This window comes from Nasonia vitripennis, chromosome 1, assembly GCF_009193385.2.
Source record: "Nasonia vitripennis strain AsymCx chromosome 1, Nvit_psr_1.1, whole genome shotgun sequence".
Lineage (NCBI taxonomy): Eukaryota > Metazoa > Arthropoda > Insecta > Hymenoptera > Pteromalidae > Nasonia > Nasonia vitripennis.
In genome coordinates, this window is record NC_045757.1 from 9,532,749 (window position 1) to 9,547,997 (window position 15,249).

Sequence of the window (15,249 nt, forward strand, 5' to 3'; positions counted from 1 at the left end):
CCTGAACCTGTCATCGGTTTAAATTCGCGACAACGTCAGACGGTAACCTCATGCAAAATCGGTGCGGACATCAAATGCCGCGGCTGTGGTTGGACCCGCAAATTGTGTTATGCCGGCGCGGCTGCGCTGCTGCTGTTACTCGATTGCGATCGCCTGGATGACAATCATCGCCACCAGCCATGCACTCGTACCGTCCGAAGATTTGAGAAGTTTTGTCGTCGAAAAGAATCGACGAACCATCGGCTCGTTGTTTGTTGCTGATGCATCATCAGGTGCGCAGAATGTTGCTCGTGTTGAACGTCGAAGGAGAGGGTTGAGAAATAGCAGTGGATTTTTCCTTGATAGGATAGCGACGACCGCGGCTTCGAAATACTCGGGTACATTTGGAGTCTAGTGAACCTTATAATGTTGCATGATATGAAACGATTTATAAGTAAATTGTCACTTACCTGTGTTCGTTTTTAGCTTGGATAGTTGTAGGTCCGACGATTTTAAGATCTCCTTCGTCTTTAGAATTTAAATAAGATTTATGACATTGCTGTTTTTTAACCTGAATAACCTTATTTTATTTTTTAATGTAAAGCTAGCGGAGAAAATAGCGAAGCCAAAAAGAAGTCTTTGCTAAGAATGACCAGTCCGGAAATCTTTCAAGACTCGGACAGTTTATTCGATTCTGATTCCAACGCACCTCACGTACGCGTAAAGCGAATTGCCAATTCAATAGATACACTTGCGCGATCGAGTGAAAAGTCGACATTCTCATACAGAGTAAATCGCTCTATTATATTTCTATACTTATTAATATTCGCATTTGAAAAATATCTAAAACTTCTTACGCCACAATGATCTTAACATTCGACATGTGCTGAAATATTTACTATTTACTTGAAGGATCGACGCCGCAATCCTCAAAAAATATTCAAGCGATTCGCGATCCAAGAAACAAATCCAGCTGACGAGAACGAGGCCGAGTACTCGAACTTTGATGAAGGAAACGTCGACTTCCCCGGCAACGCTTTTCTTGGCGACGAAATCTCGAGAAAGCGAAATCATCTCGAAGACGTGTATCCCGAAGTTACCGATTTACCAAAAACAGAGGAAAGGTATATTAAACTACTTATAGACAAAAATGCATACATTGAAAATAATTATTATAATCCCAATTTAAAACACCAGTCGAGCAAAACGGTCGAATGTCGCGAACAGGCGGAAACGAGATCGGCAGCACAGAGACGAGGAAAACGAGGAAGAGTACGACGATGTAGATTGTGTCGACGACGAAGATTTTTACTATGACGACGAGATAGAGGACAGACAAACAGATTCGCGATCCAAAAATTACGAGGAAGAGGAGGAAGAAAAAGAGCAAAAGATGAAGAAACGCACGTATGAGTCAAATTTTATTGTATAATTTATAAGATGCAGCGCGTAATGATTACTTTCGTGAATCGCAGATCGGCATCGAGCGCAAGCGAGTCAAAATCGAATAGCGATCGGCTGTCTGAAAGTGGGCGGAATTCAAAAGTTGTCGACGACGAAGAACAGTTGGCTGCTCTAAAGGGAAAATCATCAGCGGATTCATCTACTTCTTCGAAAAAGTCCTACAAAGATACACAGACGAAGGAAAAGACGAAACCGAAGAAGAAACCAACTGAAATCAAATCAAAGGACGACCAAAAGAAACGAGCCAACGGCAGAAAAGGCAAAACCAAATCCGAATCCAAACAAAGCAAGAACAAAGCCAAGCCAAAACCGACTGATAAGAAAAAAGACAAGAAACGAGCCAAACCAACGTCGAAGTCTAAAAGCTCGCAAAAGGTGGAGAAGAGCACTGCACCTGCGGTACACAGAGTTACCACTGAATCAATCGCAAACGTCAACAGTAACGAAGACGGCAATGACAAATGCGCAGAGGAAGAAGAGGATAACGCGGGGGAAGATAGGGGCGATAAGGAGAGACTCAAACGCAACAAGAGCATCTTGGTCAAGGCTGTTCCTCAAGAAGGTTCAGTGAAGGAGTTGCAGATCTTTCAGAGAGCCGATAACTCAAAAAAGAAGACAGATAAGAGCGACAAAAAGACTACGGTGGCCCCAAACAAGGTTCAGAGCGAGGCAACGCTCGGGAAATCGGATAAGTACATTGGCGAAGTGAAGGACCTATTGGGCAGACTGATCGTTAAGGTGCGTAGAGAAATGAACAGTTGTGCTAGATTATGAGGAATGCATTAATAAGTAAACCTGTTTTTTCTTTTTTATCTACAAGATTGATGACCTGCACAACCTCGTATCTGAAATGAGAAGCACGAAAGTCAATCGCCAAGAACTCGTCGACGAAAGTAAGTTTCTCGAATTACACTATTTTTTAGTACTGACAAATTATAGACAAGTAAAAAACAAAACTACTTCCATCCCGATCGTAAAAAGTTTAAAGCCGAGTTAAAAAAAGTCAAGGTCGTCCTTTCCTGTAGAAATTACGAGGTCGAACTTTCCCGTTGACAGACGGAGGCCGCGCCCCTGCAGCTTCCGTAGAAGTTCCTCGTCATCATCGGTCCTCTGGAGTCCGTGGACGCGCTGGAGTAGCTGCAGCGTAAGCTGTGGTCGTGGAAGCCAGACCCGCGACCGACGCTGTCTCGGCGGCTGCGACCATCAGCTTAACATTGAGAGTCAGACTAGAGTCTGTCATCTTTCCGAATGTCCGCCTGCCAAGTTTCTCGGCATCTTCTAAGCTTTTCTGCTTTTTTATGTACACTTATATCTACTTTTAGGATTGTATTTTTATATAGATAAGCTTATTGCTATACGTAAGAAATATATATATATATATATATATATATATATATAAAAATAAATAGATTTTAGATTGGTGTAATTGTTAAAGATGCCATTGCTGGAAGCTTTCAATTCTTTTCACAAGAAAACAAAATATAGCACCTTAACGACGAATACCAAATTTTGATACCATCAGATTTAAAAGAAATTCTGTTTTTAAGACAAATTTTTACAAAAATGAAAGAAGGCAAAAAACATGGGTCAATATAAATTACAATAAAACAAATTTATGTAACAAGTCGCATGAAGTTTTATTTTTTTTTTCTTATCTCGTTAGCAAGTACATAATATACACAATCGATCCATACCATTTATCTCAGCCCTCTCGCGATTATTCACATTTAACGAGCGCACAATGTCGTTATTAGAAAATTTTGAATATAAAAGATTCAATTCAAATTAAAAATATTGGATTTCAATTATTTTTCTTCAGCTGTACAAAATTAAATACGTAATTGTTTAAAATATTGCTTTAATTTTATCAAAATCAGAGTTCTAATGATAAATTCATTATTTATAATAAAAGTTGCGTAGGTCAACATTTTAAATAAATTAAGTCTATCGATCGCCTTTAATTAAAAATTAGTACTTTACAGCTGTTTTACAAATGATTGCAATCGTGCAATTTTAAACTAATTTGTAAAAAAATTTTGAGTTTGCACAACAATGTATTATAAAAATAAAAACTAGAGAAACTGCGTGCACTATTTTCACAAATTCAAAAACGCCCAATCGAAAACACGCTGACGAGAACTTTACAATGAACACGAGTTTGACTAATACAAAATTTTTGCAGCTGAAAAATTCTCGCGTTCGAGCTGACGACTTTCATTTAGTTCAACTAACATACTCTCGCACTGTACAATATTTATACAGCTAATTAGGCTTTAAAAAAGTGAAAAATTAACGTTCATTACAAGCACTAGACTGCAGTTTCGTTCAGTTAAATCTTTACAAAAGGAAAATGATCGGCAAACGTTGCACTCAAAAATATACTATTATGTATTTTGGGCGGTGTTCGTAGCTATTTTGTTCGCTACCTTAAATTTGTTCTATTACAGTTATAAAGAAATTTAAATTATTTGTAATACAGTAATTTTCAGAAAGACGGGAGCATTATACATACGTCAAAAAATATAATCTCTTGCTTAGTAAGACGAGTTTGAAAAAAACTTTTTTTAAATTCTGTATTTTGCTCGGGTGTTGATCAGAGCAAAATAGAATAACAAGAGCAAAATTACTTAATAGAATTGAGCTGTTTAATCTCCGAGGGGGGCAATTTTCAAATAAGCAACCTATCCGATGTCAATGAAGAAGACATTTGTTTGTTAAATTACAAAGTCCAATGAATCGATGGAGGGATTCAATTAATTGATTCGATTTTGTTTTCTCTATGTATTAAGAATGAATCATAGCTTAAAATGTATCTTGTTTCGCTTTTACAAAGCGGTTGCCTCATTTTGACGGTATCAAATGACTACGAAGTTTACAAAAATTTATTTAGCAATAAGGCGACTTACAAATATCATTAAAATCGCCAAGCGTACTTTTATATGTAGAAAAATGTACAATGAGATTTATTATTTAATAAAAAAACCGTTAGCGATCGTTCATACCGTTCTGCTATCATAAACTTATTCAGTCACAGACATTCAACACTCGCACAATTTCTCGACCTTTGATGTGTTTTTTTTCAACTTTTTATACTGCATTCCTGATTTAAAAAAAGCTTATCGCTAGCAAATTCTCACATTCCCATGTTCTTCTTTTTGTCGGCAGTAAAATAATTAAAATGTCGAAATACCGTATCACTAGGTCCGAGTGTAGTATTCAAGGCAAATTTCTCACTTTGTAAAGGATTTAAAAATAAAAAAAAATACAAAGAAAGAAAAATTCGTTGCTAATGCACTCACACGCATATGTCGTTAATATTCGTGTTGGCATTTTTATGCTCGCAGTTGATGTTTCATGGTTGATTTAATTATCTTGATTATTCAACATATGCGAAAGTAAAAAAAACATGCTGCTTTCCTCATTTCAAAGAAATTGATGATACTGATTGGGTCAAACATTGCCCATTCTCTTGTACACTAACATACGCCTTTTTTAATAAAATTGGTCGGGTTCTGCTTCGCTCGCGAATATACGCACATCTCTGTCACAATCTGACTGCATTATTTTCAACTTCTGTTGCACTTCTTTCATCAGTTCTGCATTAGGGAAATCGGCTGTAATAATAAAGAAAGCAATTTTAGTTTACAATATTTTTATTTCCATTGGCTTATGATCAATGTATTCAATTTACTGCCAATATAACTTACTTATCCTAACAACATCTCTAGCAAGTGTTCTAGCAACAACTAGCCTGACGTTGGGAACTTTGTCGTTATAAAGTTCGAGCAAATAGGGCAGCAGCTCTTTGGCAAAGACTTCACCGCTAACAACCATATTGCTCGCGAGCTTTGAACACAAAAGGGCGTAGGTCTGCCTTATGACCCATCGTTTCTCCGCATGCATCATCAATAGATCCCTCATTTCTTGAATCATGGCTATTGCTAATGGATCATCTCTGTGGCAGGCCAAATATGCTATTGTTTTATCCACCTATGAATCGGAAGCATTTAGTAGTTAATACACTGCATTAAAAAAATTATCCAACGACTTTGTATTTCCGTACGTTATTAGCAAAGCAATTATTATTACTACTTACAGCATAAAGGGCTTCTTGCCTAACAGCTGCCACTCTGTCTTGCAAGAGGTGCAGTAGAAGAGGCGCAATGTACTCCGATACGTCGATGCGCTGATAAAGATGTATGATTTCCCACAACTGCTTTACCAATTCCTCACGAAGTCTCCAATTCCACTTATTGTCGGTAATTAAAAAGTCGTTGAGCTTAAGCAGATACTGCATACGGTCTTGCGGGCTAAGATGTTGTAAAAACGTGAAGAAATGCCTGATTGCTCCAATCCTGACCTCGTCTAGATCTTTGATAAAACCATTGTAAATTGGTACAAGATCTCGGGCCGCGTACTCTTTTTCAATAATAATGGCTATCTCGTGGATACTGGATGCTAATGTACTGCGTACTTTCCATGGCACTGCGCTTGCCAATTTTTTGTATGCGTCCTAAAAAATATATTAATATATAACAGTTTACGACCAATTAATTTTCTTGTACAATCGAAAAATGTTGTTTCTTACCTTCAGTCGATGCCAGTTCTCTTTTCCCAAGGTTAGTACAACGGCGGGAAAACTGAAGGCGCAATGATAGTCCAAATCTGGACCAACATCATTTGAAGGATTTTGTTGTTCAGCCATCGAGACAAAATGGTCAACGAGAATTCGAGGAACAATTTCATCTGCATCATCGTCTTCGGTGTTGTTTAAATTCGAAAGGGAAGAGTTCAAGGATACTTGGCTACGACGAAAACGACTTAGATCACCAGGATAGACTCTTTCCAGTATTCTCCTTCTTGTGTATTGTTCCGAAGTCTTATTATTGTGACCATCGTCATCTTTCTCATCCTCTTCATCGTCTACCTCTTCTTCATTGTTACCCCCATCCTCATTTTGCTTATTTTCCTGTTCACGAATTCTGTTAATACGTTCTTGTTGCTGCTGCTCTTTAACATCTATATCATCATTGCTGTCTTGCTGTAATTGTAGCTCCTCACTATTATCTATATTCTCATTTGTGTCTTTTTTTCTATCAGTTTTCTCATCATTCGCATTGTCATTACCTAAAACATTAAATTTAAAGATAAGTTAAGAATAAAAACGCATTACAGAAATAAAAATATGCTAAATTTATCAAAGACCATCGTTTTCATCGCAGTAAACTTTGGCATCAACGCCGGCCATCGTCGTCGCTACATTATCATCGATGATGGAATTGACGAGGGCTGGATCCAATGGCATATTTGGAGGATCGTAGTAATACTGAAACGTATTGAACTTTGCAGATTCAGTATCAGTATGAGGGTTCCCGGACGAACGATTATTATTGAAGGCCAATTTGAGCCTTCTGATACCTTTCCCCGAAAAACGTTCCTGTGTAATAAAAGTCAGGTTAATATTTATGAAATTCAACACACTTTAGAATAACAGGATTAAAAATAAACTCACAGCTACTGTCATGCTATTTGCTTTACATGAATTGTTATCCATATTAGAAAGGTTCTCAGCAAGTATGTCACTGGTTTTGGTGACAGGAACTCTAGAAACACCACACAATATTTCATAAGTAAAACTGACATTTACGGACGTTGCTTTTTATCTTTATTGATTTTGATAATTAGAAGTCAAAAGTGTAAATTTGTTCACGACACTTACACGTTCCATCTTTGCCAGCCACCCTCGTACTGGTGCACAACCAGGAGCTCTCCCTTATACGGATCGTAAACGAGTTCGTGAAACTGCTTGGCAAATGTGGATATAAATGGCCCGAGTATTTCATAGGCAGAGCGTCGCACCCAGCGCGACTCATCATTCAAAAAATTAACCAATAATTTGGATAGCAGGCGACGACGCAGTAACAGGGGCACGCAGCGCGCCACTGACATCATCACGTCTACTGACGTCTTGCGTACGCCCCAGACCGAGTCTTGGCACAAATTTGCGTATATCGGCAGCTGTGACAGAAATCATTGTTTCATTGAAAAATTCTGGTACCCAGAAAAGTAAATATGATCTACTGTTTTTTTAGTGAAAAGCTTACATATACTTACTAATTTGTTGTGAACAGTTTCATCGGACATTATTGTACAGAACTCGCCCATAATGGAGGCACACACTCTTCTGACGAAGAAGCTCTCACTCGTACACAGCTCGATAAATCGGTCGAGAAATAATTTTTCCGTGAGTTCATCTCCTATGTGAGGGCTGACTTTTGTCATGAGCTGTGAAAAAGAGATAAATTTGTATGATTCGCACTGATTTGTAAGATTTTAACGAAGATACAACTTATTACAAGTACCACGCGCATTCGCATATAGTAATGTGGCTAACCGTGACGAGTACGCATTAGAACATCAAATTAGAAAATTACACGAAAATATGAACAGGCTCCTTATGACGAGTGTCATCGAACTGTTACGCACATCAAAGCTGGCTGTGATATGCGTTCAATAGCACCATATCACAACCACTCTGACGGGCGAAACAGCCGAGTATCTGCATAACATCTACTGCTATACTAAAAATATTCTTCTTAAGCTACATTCAACTCAGCAAATCCCAGTCCGATACTTTTTCCAAATAGCATATACACATGAATAGCCTGCAGACTTGAACGGATGACGAGTCGCCGCTTACGGGAGAGGGGTGAGTCGTCCCCCGGATCCAAGGAAAGAGCGCTGTGTGTCCCACGATCTCGATTCCGTGAAAACGGCGGCTAAGTATCCACTCGCGCGCGCACACACACACACAAATGCACATGCATGCGCGCACACAAACGAAGGTGCCGGACCCGCAGAATCTGGACGGCCCTGAAGCAGACACCGGTCTTTCTCATTCCCTCTCTTTCTGCGGTGTGTATATACTGTAAACGTTACCCTACGACGAGCAAGAAAAGGGGGCTGGCGAGTCCAGGGATATGCGAAACGGAGTGGGAGCTGAGAGAGGGAGTACACTTTCCTTGTAAGAGGCGGGATCATTCTCTTTTGTGTTTCTATTACTTTTTACACAACTTTTTTTCTCTTCGAATCAATTTTTTTACCAAGCTACGAGTGTTTACATGCGTAAGGACTATGAAGTACTTTGTACAATCGTTTATTCTTCATCTTTCGGCTATTTAAAGGGTTCCGAGTTATCGCAATTAGAGCTGTGAGATGTGGGTGTGCCAATATTCTCGATAATCTGCCTTTTTTCAATGTAACTACACCTGAATGACAATTTTGGATGACTCACATTAAACATAATTATTTCGTTTCATTATTTTAAGATTACAAATAAGCAGCGCGATATACAGAGAAATTGAACAATTTGCCTAATAATATTACATGCTGTCACCCGTACATTAATTAAAGCGCAAGACATTTGCAACCACATAATACACAGATAACTCGAAGTAATGGTTTTATCCCATGGTCTCGTTGAAAAGGAAGACGCTCACCGCTCAACAAAGCTGGCTGTGATATGAGCCAAAGAAATCCGACATACAACAGCCACTTTGTGAGCGACGCGATCTCCACTGAAAGAGAGAACATAGCGCCGCGCTCAGCTCTCTTCCGCTATCCTCTTCAGCCATCTGCCGCCGCTATACCGTCTTGCTTCTTGTGGCAACGAGGACGACGATCGCAAGCCATGATCCAACTCGTCAAAAATGGCTGTGATATGAAAATCTAGACAACACGCCACAACCAATTTGACGATCGGATCGCGCTCTCTTCTCGTAATGCTAATGAAGCGTCTTCGAGTCAAGTTGAAAAAAAGTCGTTAAATCGTACCGTCGAACGTTCTAAGAATAGATCGTACATTCGACGGTTTACAAAAGTATTCTGCTCTTAGATTATTTTCAGTAACTGCAGCACAGATCGTCGGTAAGTTCTACGGGCCAAGCTCATCAAAATGGCTGTGATATGGAAAGACGAGACATTCCACAACCAATTTGATGTATCGGACCGCAAAAGTTCCATGTCTCTGCTCTCCGGGGCCGGTGACCATCAGCAGCGGAAACGACGGGAAACACGACGATGCCGGACACAATTTTGCTCATCAAAGCTGGCTGTGATAGTCGAAGCCCTATGACAAACCAGCTTTGATGGTAAAAGCATGCCACTCGCTCTCTTGTCTCCTCCTCCAGTGAAGAGTCATCTCCAGCGGTTGTTCTCTCACTGCGTTTCTTTTTATTAGTGCGCCGGTGTTTGCTGCGAGCGCCGCATGAAAGACAAGGTAGTGAGACGCGAATCCGAGGTAAGCATCTCACTACCCATGTCTTTCAAGCGGAATCTCGCCAATTGATTTTCGCCTCCTCGTACAAACACACACACATGCAGGCGCAGCTTCAAAACGGGACCACACTCAAAGTTTTTCCATTAGTACAAATCAAGCCCGAACGTGAGCTCATCAGCTCGAGTGTAATCCCGTCTAAACGAGCGACATAACAGCGAGTTTTTTCGTTCATCTCCTTGATTCCCAAGAGGCTCGTCGATAGCGCGATATCTATCTCTCTCACGATTGAACGCGCCAGAGGAGAAAAAATGCGCAAGACAAGCGGAGTAAAAGAGAGGCTAAGTACTCACGGTGAGCGCCAAGGTCTGGAATTCCGGGCCGCTGTGGCGGGAAAGCTGGATGATGACGCCGCAGACGCTGTTCTGGATCTGATCGTCGTCCAGCAGTTTACGCTCGAGGAGCATCCTAAGAGCCGTTTGCGCATCTTGTCGCACCTGCAAGCATCGCACAGACAGGAGCGTGAGAGAATGCGCTCGTTCCACGGGCTTATTTTCTGCGCGAAATTGTTATTCTTATTACCTGATTATCTTCATCTCGAAGGTAGACGAGGATGATCGTTAGGATGCAGCAGACGAGGTTCTCGCCGAAGAGGTAAGGCGACTCCTGGTAGAGCAGAGCTACGTGGGGAAGACACTCGACCAGCGACGACCTTACGGTGCTTTCTGAAAAAATATTAAGAAAATTGCCATTAGTCGGATGCTGGTGCGAAAATTATTCACTCGTAAGTCGCTAACGGCTGGGGAAAATAGATAGAGCTCGACTGAAAGCCAAACGGATTCTCGAAAATTGCTTTAACCGCCTCTGTCGGCCGTTAGTAGATTTTCAGGCGTGGCCTGCTGTCGCGTCATACTTGGGGGAACAGACGCGGCGCATCGGAAAACCGGTGCGTTTTCCTTTCCTACGCGATGTGTGCGAGAGATGCTTTATACAGTAATGGATACGTTAAACATAATAATCGAGAATTATTAGTAAATATAAATAATAATATCCACGATAGACTCGCATAGGATAATAATTCTGAATTTAAAATTAAGCAGCAGCGGACGCAACGGAAAGTCCCAGTAATAATGATAATAAAAAAGAAAAATTATAAATTATTAAACGAAAGCACTACCTCCGTAATGGAAAAAATATCAATAAGCACAAGATTCACAAAACCAATCACACGAAGCAACAATTACCAAGAACAGGCGCAACAGCGTTCGCGTTGACAAGTCTCTTCGGATTAGGCGAGAGAAGCGCGTCAGTACAACACCAAAAAGCTCCGCTCTGCTCACTCGGAGAGGACCTACCGATCCGTTCGGTAGGGACGCGTGGGTGCGACTGACTGGGCCCCGGCACGCAGCGACTTTTCCTATGGCGGGAAGACGCTTCTCTTTCTCTCCCTCTCCCAATTTTCCCGCCCCCTCTCTCGCGCGCGAGCACGACAGCCGGTACTCCCCTTCCCTTCGCCGCAGCGCTTTTCCGGCAGCGCCGCCGCTTTCCCCGGCGTTTATTTTTACAAGCCAAGCGAGCATTGGTGAGATGACTCCGGCTTCCCCCGCGCTCGCTTTTTTCCGCACCGGCTTTTTGGGACTGAATTATGTTAATTCGAGCGCGCGAGTCGCAGGAAGTCGTGCTGCTTTCCTCCCTCTTTTTTTTCAATGTGCGCGGTTTATTTTTGAAACGATCGGAAACTGCGTCGCGAGCTAAGCTCGAGGACTTGATGAGCGAGTCGAGAGATTGATAGTGGAAAGCGTAGTAGAAAAACGCGCTCGAAAAGTCTCACAGCCTTCGAAAGTCGACGAGGCGCACGATCAGCCGGAAAAGCCCGCGCGCGTTAGTTCGAAAGGAGGAAGAAGAATCAACGAGGACGAATCAACAGACAGCGGGAACGCGTCCCGGCACGCGCCGCGCCTCGGAAACGCATTAGCCTCCCCCGAAAAATCATCTCTACCTCTCCCCTCGACTCTCTCGCTATACGCCGTATAGGTAGAGAGACAGCATGTGCAGCAGAGCCGGAGGGGCGCGAGGAAAAGGTGTATGTGCCCAGCTGCTCCTTTCTGGCCGGCTGAAGAAAAGCTGCGGCTGTTCCCTGTAATTTCTCCCTTTTTCCTCTGACAGCTCGCGCGCGCGCTTTTCCCTCCAAAAGTCAACCGCTTGCACACTCTATTTTATTTCGAGGAAATTCATTTCTTGCGAGCTGGATATTAGTGTTGCGTTTTGTATTATATGGGCTGAAAACTTGCTGACCGACTTGCGAGTTCGTTCAAGTTCAGCCTGCGCTTTTCGGCCCTCGAAAGAACTTTCCGTGAAGTTTGGAACAATCGTTAACGAGCCTAGAGAAAGAATTTTCGAGCCCCCCGTTTTTAGCGATTCGTAAGGAAATTCGCTGATCCAATAAAACTTTTCAGCGGAAATCTTCTCACATAGATACACAGAGCTCGAGCCGATCCGGCCTGCATCTTTCGCGTACACGAGTATACACAAACACACACATACACCATGACGAGAGCATTACCAGCGTAGCAGCTTCCGAGCATAGATCAAGCAGCAGAGCAGCCTTATCTCGCAAGCGTCTTTTCTCTTTCTAAAAATACGCACGGATCCGGCTCTCTCGCCGCGGCGGAGGAAGTGTCGCGCGCGAGTTTTTCCGATAGAGAGCTCGCCGCGCGATGCACTTTATAATGGGACATCGGGAATTAATGGGGGCGGGGGATTAGAGACGAGCCCCGCGCGCCGCGTCGAGGTGCGCCCTTTGAGCGATGTGTTTTCTACGTGTCGGCCGGGATGGCTTTTTTCACTTCCCAGTTGAAAAGTAGGGCCGCGTTATTTTCGAAGGTGCAGCTCTAACATTAGACGCTCATTTGGAGCGCGCGAGCAAAGGGTCCGAAAATGGAACGATTACTTGACAACTAGTCGTCACCCCCGTATCCGAAAATACGTACGTGTCACCCTCCTCGAGCTCATCTTACGGAGCCGATGATACATCTACGGGAAACGAATTTAGTCCCTCTCGAGCCGTTCGGATCAATCTCATTCTTCTCGTCGTCGCGACTAAATTTAACGGCTAAACGCACCGGCGATTATAACAGTGGTGCGCGGCAGCGCAGTCAATCCAGCAAAAACAAAAAGCTGCGCAGCTCTCGATTCTTGTACGCTTCTCTCGCGGCGGCATTCCAATGGATCACCGTCCGTAAATTCGTTCTCCTGATGCGAGCCTCTGCACTGTACGAGAGAAGACCCCCCGTTGAAAACGCCCATACGTGTCCCGCGTCTCTCTCGTCTTTGACGCGGTTTTTCGGCTCGCGACTAAAAATAAAGCGCGCGAAGGGGAACCCCGCGCACCTTTCCCCATGACTACGCTCTGTCGCTCTCGCGGCGAGTTTTTCTCGGGAGTCGTCGCATGAATTTTCATGCACGAAAAAAAAGACAGCACTTCGAATCAAGCGCGCAGAAACAAAGTTAGTCGCGCCGTTCGAGGAAGCGTAAAAATGGAGCTCCCTCCAACAAGTATTCGTTTTTAGCGCGAGAGCTTTTTGCCCGTACAAGGAGGCGCTTTGCACGTGTGCGGCGCGGAAAAGAAAACACGAGCTCGGCGATTTGGGGAAGGCTATTTCTGTATACGGACCAAGTGAATCTATAAAAAGCAGAGCTGTCGCGCGCATCGAACTATCGAAAAGCGACGCGATGCACACGTCGTGTCGAGCAATTAGTCGGCGTGACGCGGTCGCTCATTAACTTTCTGTGATGGATTCCAAAAAAAGCTTCCTCTCGAAAGTCGCGTGCACGTGCTCCGGGGAGGCAAACGGACGAAAGAGAGTGACGCTCGGGAGAGAGAGAGAGAGAGAGAGAGAAAGAGAGAGAGAGAGAGAGAAAAGGGAAAAGACGACGAGCGGAAAGAGGAAGCTGACGGCGGCGGCACGCGCCATGGGGGTCTCTCGAGGCATTCGGGAGATGCGCGCGCGTGTATAAATAAACAGCCCCCCGAAGAAGCAGAAGAAGAAGAGTCACATCGCAGTCAATGACATTGGGTTGTACGAGAGCGAGAGTTTAAGTGCAACGACCCGATAGCATTGTTGCTCGCTGCTGTGTATTTCTGAATGATTTATGAAGCTCCGTTGTTTTATTTTTACGCACGACGCCGCCGCACCTTCGCTCGACTTTCTATATGACGATTGCTTTCTTCCAATTTCGGCGCGTAACGAACGAAATGAGGCTTATAGGGGGGAGGAAGAGCTGAGCAGGCCGAACTAGACAGGCTAAGAGACGAATAAATTAAATGAATCACGCGTTTCGGCGTGCAATTTTAATCACAGCTCGGCACGAACTTCCCCCTTGAGCCGCCGCGAAGTCTAGTTAACCCCGCGGCGATCTATACAGCCATTTTTTCCTCCCCCCACCTAATCTACACGCCCCCTTGGACTTCCTCGGCGCATATGTGTACTTCCTCCCACCCTCGAGGTGCACGGCCTCTATCTGAGCGTATAGTGCAGCCTGTACCCCTGCTTTATCACGGCTCGCTCACCCTCTCTTTCTCGTTATTCTTCGACTTCCCTCGCCGGACAAGTTCGTTCACTCCTTTCCTAACTGCAGCTTATACATATAGGCACGTTACAGAGCGGCCCGTGTGCGTGTCTTGCTTCGATTCGATCGCGCACGTGCGCGAAGTTCGCGTTTTCCCTGGAATGGATGGTCGAAGCGCTGCTTGTTTATTTACGCCCTTGTTGTAGCTCCACAGCGCTACGAATAGGGCTCAAGAATCGATAGCGGCCGATCACGAAGTTAAAGCTCGAATCTCGCGGTGTACGCGCACACGAAACGTTCCAAAGAGGGAGAGAGAGAGTGAACTTCCTGCGCACGTGCCTCGGCGACGGCGGAAATGCACCGCGGCGCAGTCAGTCTGTCGTCGCTGTCATCGCGCGGCCCGCATCTTTTCTCTCTCCGTCACCTAAGCTCTGCTGCTGCTGCTGCTGCTATTTTTACAACTACGAGGGGGAGAGATGAAGAATGATACGAAGGGGGAGAGATTGTTGATGCACGAGGGGGAAGCGAGGTTTATACTCGGGAGGAGCCTGAGCGGTGAGATATGGCTTTCGGGCGGAGGGTGTGCGGAGGAGCTTTTTCGAGAGGAGCTTTTTTCGGGGAGAGATCCAAATCGAATTGAATTGTGGCTGAGGAGATCGCCAGCGTTGGATAGAAATAAATTTTCTTTTGCTTTTTTTAACGCGCTTTTGAGTGCGCTTTGCGCATAATTAAATTAAATATTTCTAGCCATTTGCGTGTACTATACGACAAGCGGCTTATCTGTTAAATCTTCACGGCGTGAGAAGATAGGCCGATTTTTATCATCGACAAATATTTTTTTTAGACCGCGCGAACGGTTCTCGGCTGTAACATTCGCGCTGAAAATACAAATTTCAGGCGCCATTTTGTCGGCAAATACTCATGTTTTTACAACTGATAGTAGACATGCCTTTAGCAGACTT

General features: G+C 43.6%; 2 protein-coding genes and 6 non-coding genes across 20 annotated transcripts in view; 1 reads left to right on the forward strand and 7 right to left on the reverse strand.

The window, feature by feature from the left end:
• The first annotated feature begins 6 nt into the window (after positions 1-6).
• LOC103317886 (stress response protein NST1-like) lies at positions 7-3,709 on the forward strand. Of its 5 annotated transcripts, none has more exons than XM_008217867.3 (7): positions 7-377; positions 584-768; positions 892-1,103; positions 1,177-1,386; positions 1,455-2,181; positions 2,264-2,336; positions 2,469-3,709. In XM_008217867.3, the coding sequence occupies exons 1-7, from the start codon at positions 110-112 to the stop codon at positions 2,723-2,725; spliced, it is 1,932 nt and encodes a 643-aa protein (XP_008216089.1). In that variant the 5' UTR covers positions 7-109; the 3' UTR covers positions 2,726-3,709. The 5 variants fall into 5 exon arrangements, with proteins under 5 accessions (XP_008216089.1, XP_008216100.1, XP_008216095.1 ...); XM_008217878.4 differs by having other exon boundaries at positions 2,500-3,709; XM_008217873.3 differs by having other exon boundaries at positions 7-272.
• The window catches only part of LOC100120252 (serine/threonine-protein phosphatase 4 regulatory subunit 1), a 151,102-nt gene continuing 138,908 nt past the window's right edge, over positions 3,056-15,249 (reverse strand). For 8 of the 9 annotated variants that reach the window (XM_031925263.2, XM_031925273.2, XM_032595789.1 and 5 more), the window contains 10 exons: positions 10,301-10,443; positions 10,072-10,215; positions 7,558-7,728; positions 7,163-7,461; positions 6,956-7,046; positions 6,649-6,880; positions 6,032-6,570; positions 5,540-5,956; positions 5,151-5,433; positions 3,062-5,057 (listed from right to left, as the gene is read on the reverse strand). In XM_031925263.2, coding sequence (XP_031781123.1) covers positions 4,936-5,057; positions 5,151-5,433; positions 5,540-5,956; positions 6,032-6,570; positions 6,649-6,880; positions 6,956-7,046; positions 7,163-7,461; positions 7,558-7,728; positions 10,072-10,215; positions 10,301-10,443 — 2,441 coding nt within the window. In that variant the 3' untranslated portion in view covers positions 3,062-4,935. Of the gene's footprint in view, positions 5,058-5,150; positions 5,434-5,539; positions 5,957-6,031; positions 6,571-6,648; positions 6,881-6,955; positions 7,047-7,162; positions 7,462-7,557; positions 7,729-10,071; positions 10,216-10,300; positions 10,444-15,249 lie in introns of all 9 variants that reach the window. The other variant, XM_001603861.6, reaches the window with a different exon arrangement.
• Positions 7,914-7,998, reverse strand: Mir2b (microRNA mir-2b). Its single transcript, NR_039011.1, has one exon. It is a non-coding gene; the product is annotated as a microRNA mir-2b (primary transcript).
• Positions 8,929-9,021, reverse strand: Mir2a (microRNA mir-2a). Its single transcript, NR_039010.1, has one exon. It is a non-coding gene; the product is annotated as a microRNA mir-2a (primary transcript).
• Mir13b (microRNA mir-13b) lies at positions 9,124-9,215 on the reverse strand. The gene has a single exon (NR_039009.1). It is a non-coding gene; the product is annotated as a microRNA mir-13b (primary transcript).
• Positions 9,373-9,475, reverse strand: Mir13a (microRNA mir-13a). The gene has a single exon (NR_039008.1). It is a non-coding gene; the product is annotated as a microRNA mir-13a (primary transcript).
• Mir2c (microRNA mir-2c) lies at positions 9,523-9,624 on the reverse strand. Its single transcript, NR_039007.1, has one exon. It is a non-coding gene; the product is annotated as a microRNA mir-2c (primary transcript).
• On the reverse strand, positions 9,694-9,795 carry Mir71 (microRNA mir-71). The gene has a single exon (NR_039006.1). It is a non-coding gene; the product is annotated as a microRNA mir-71 (primary transcript).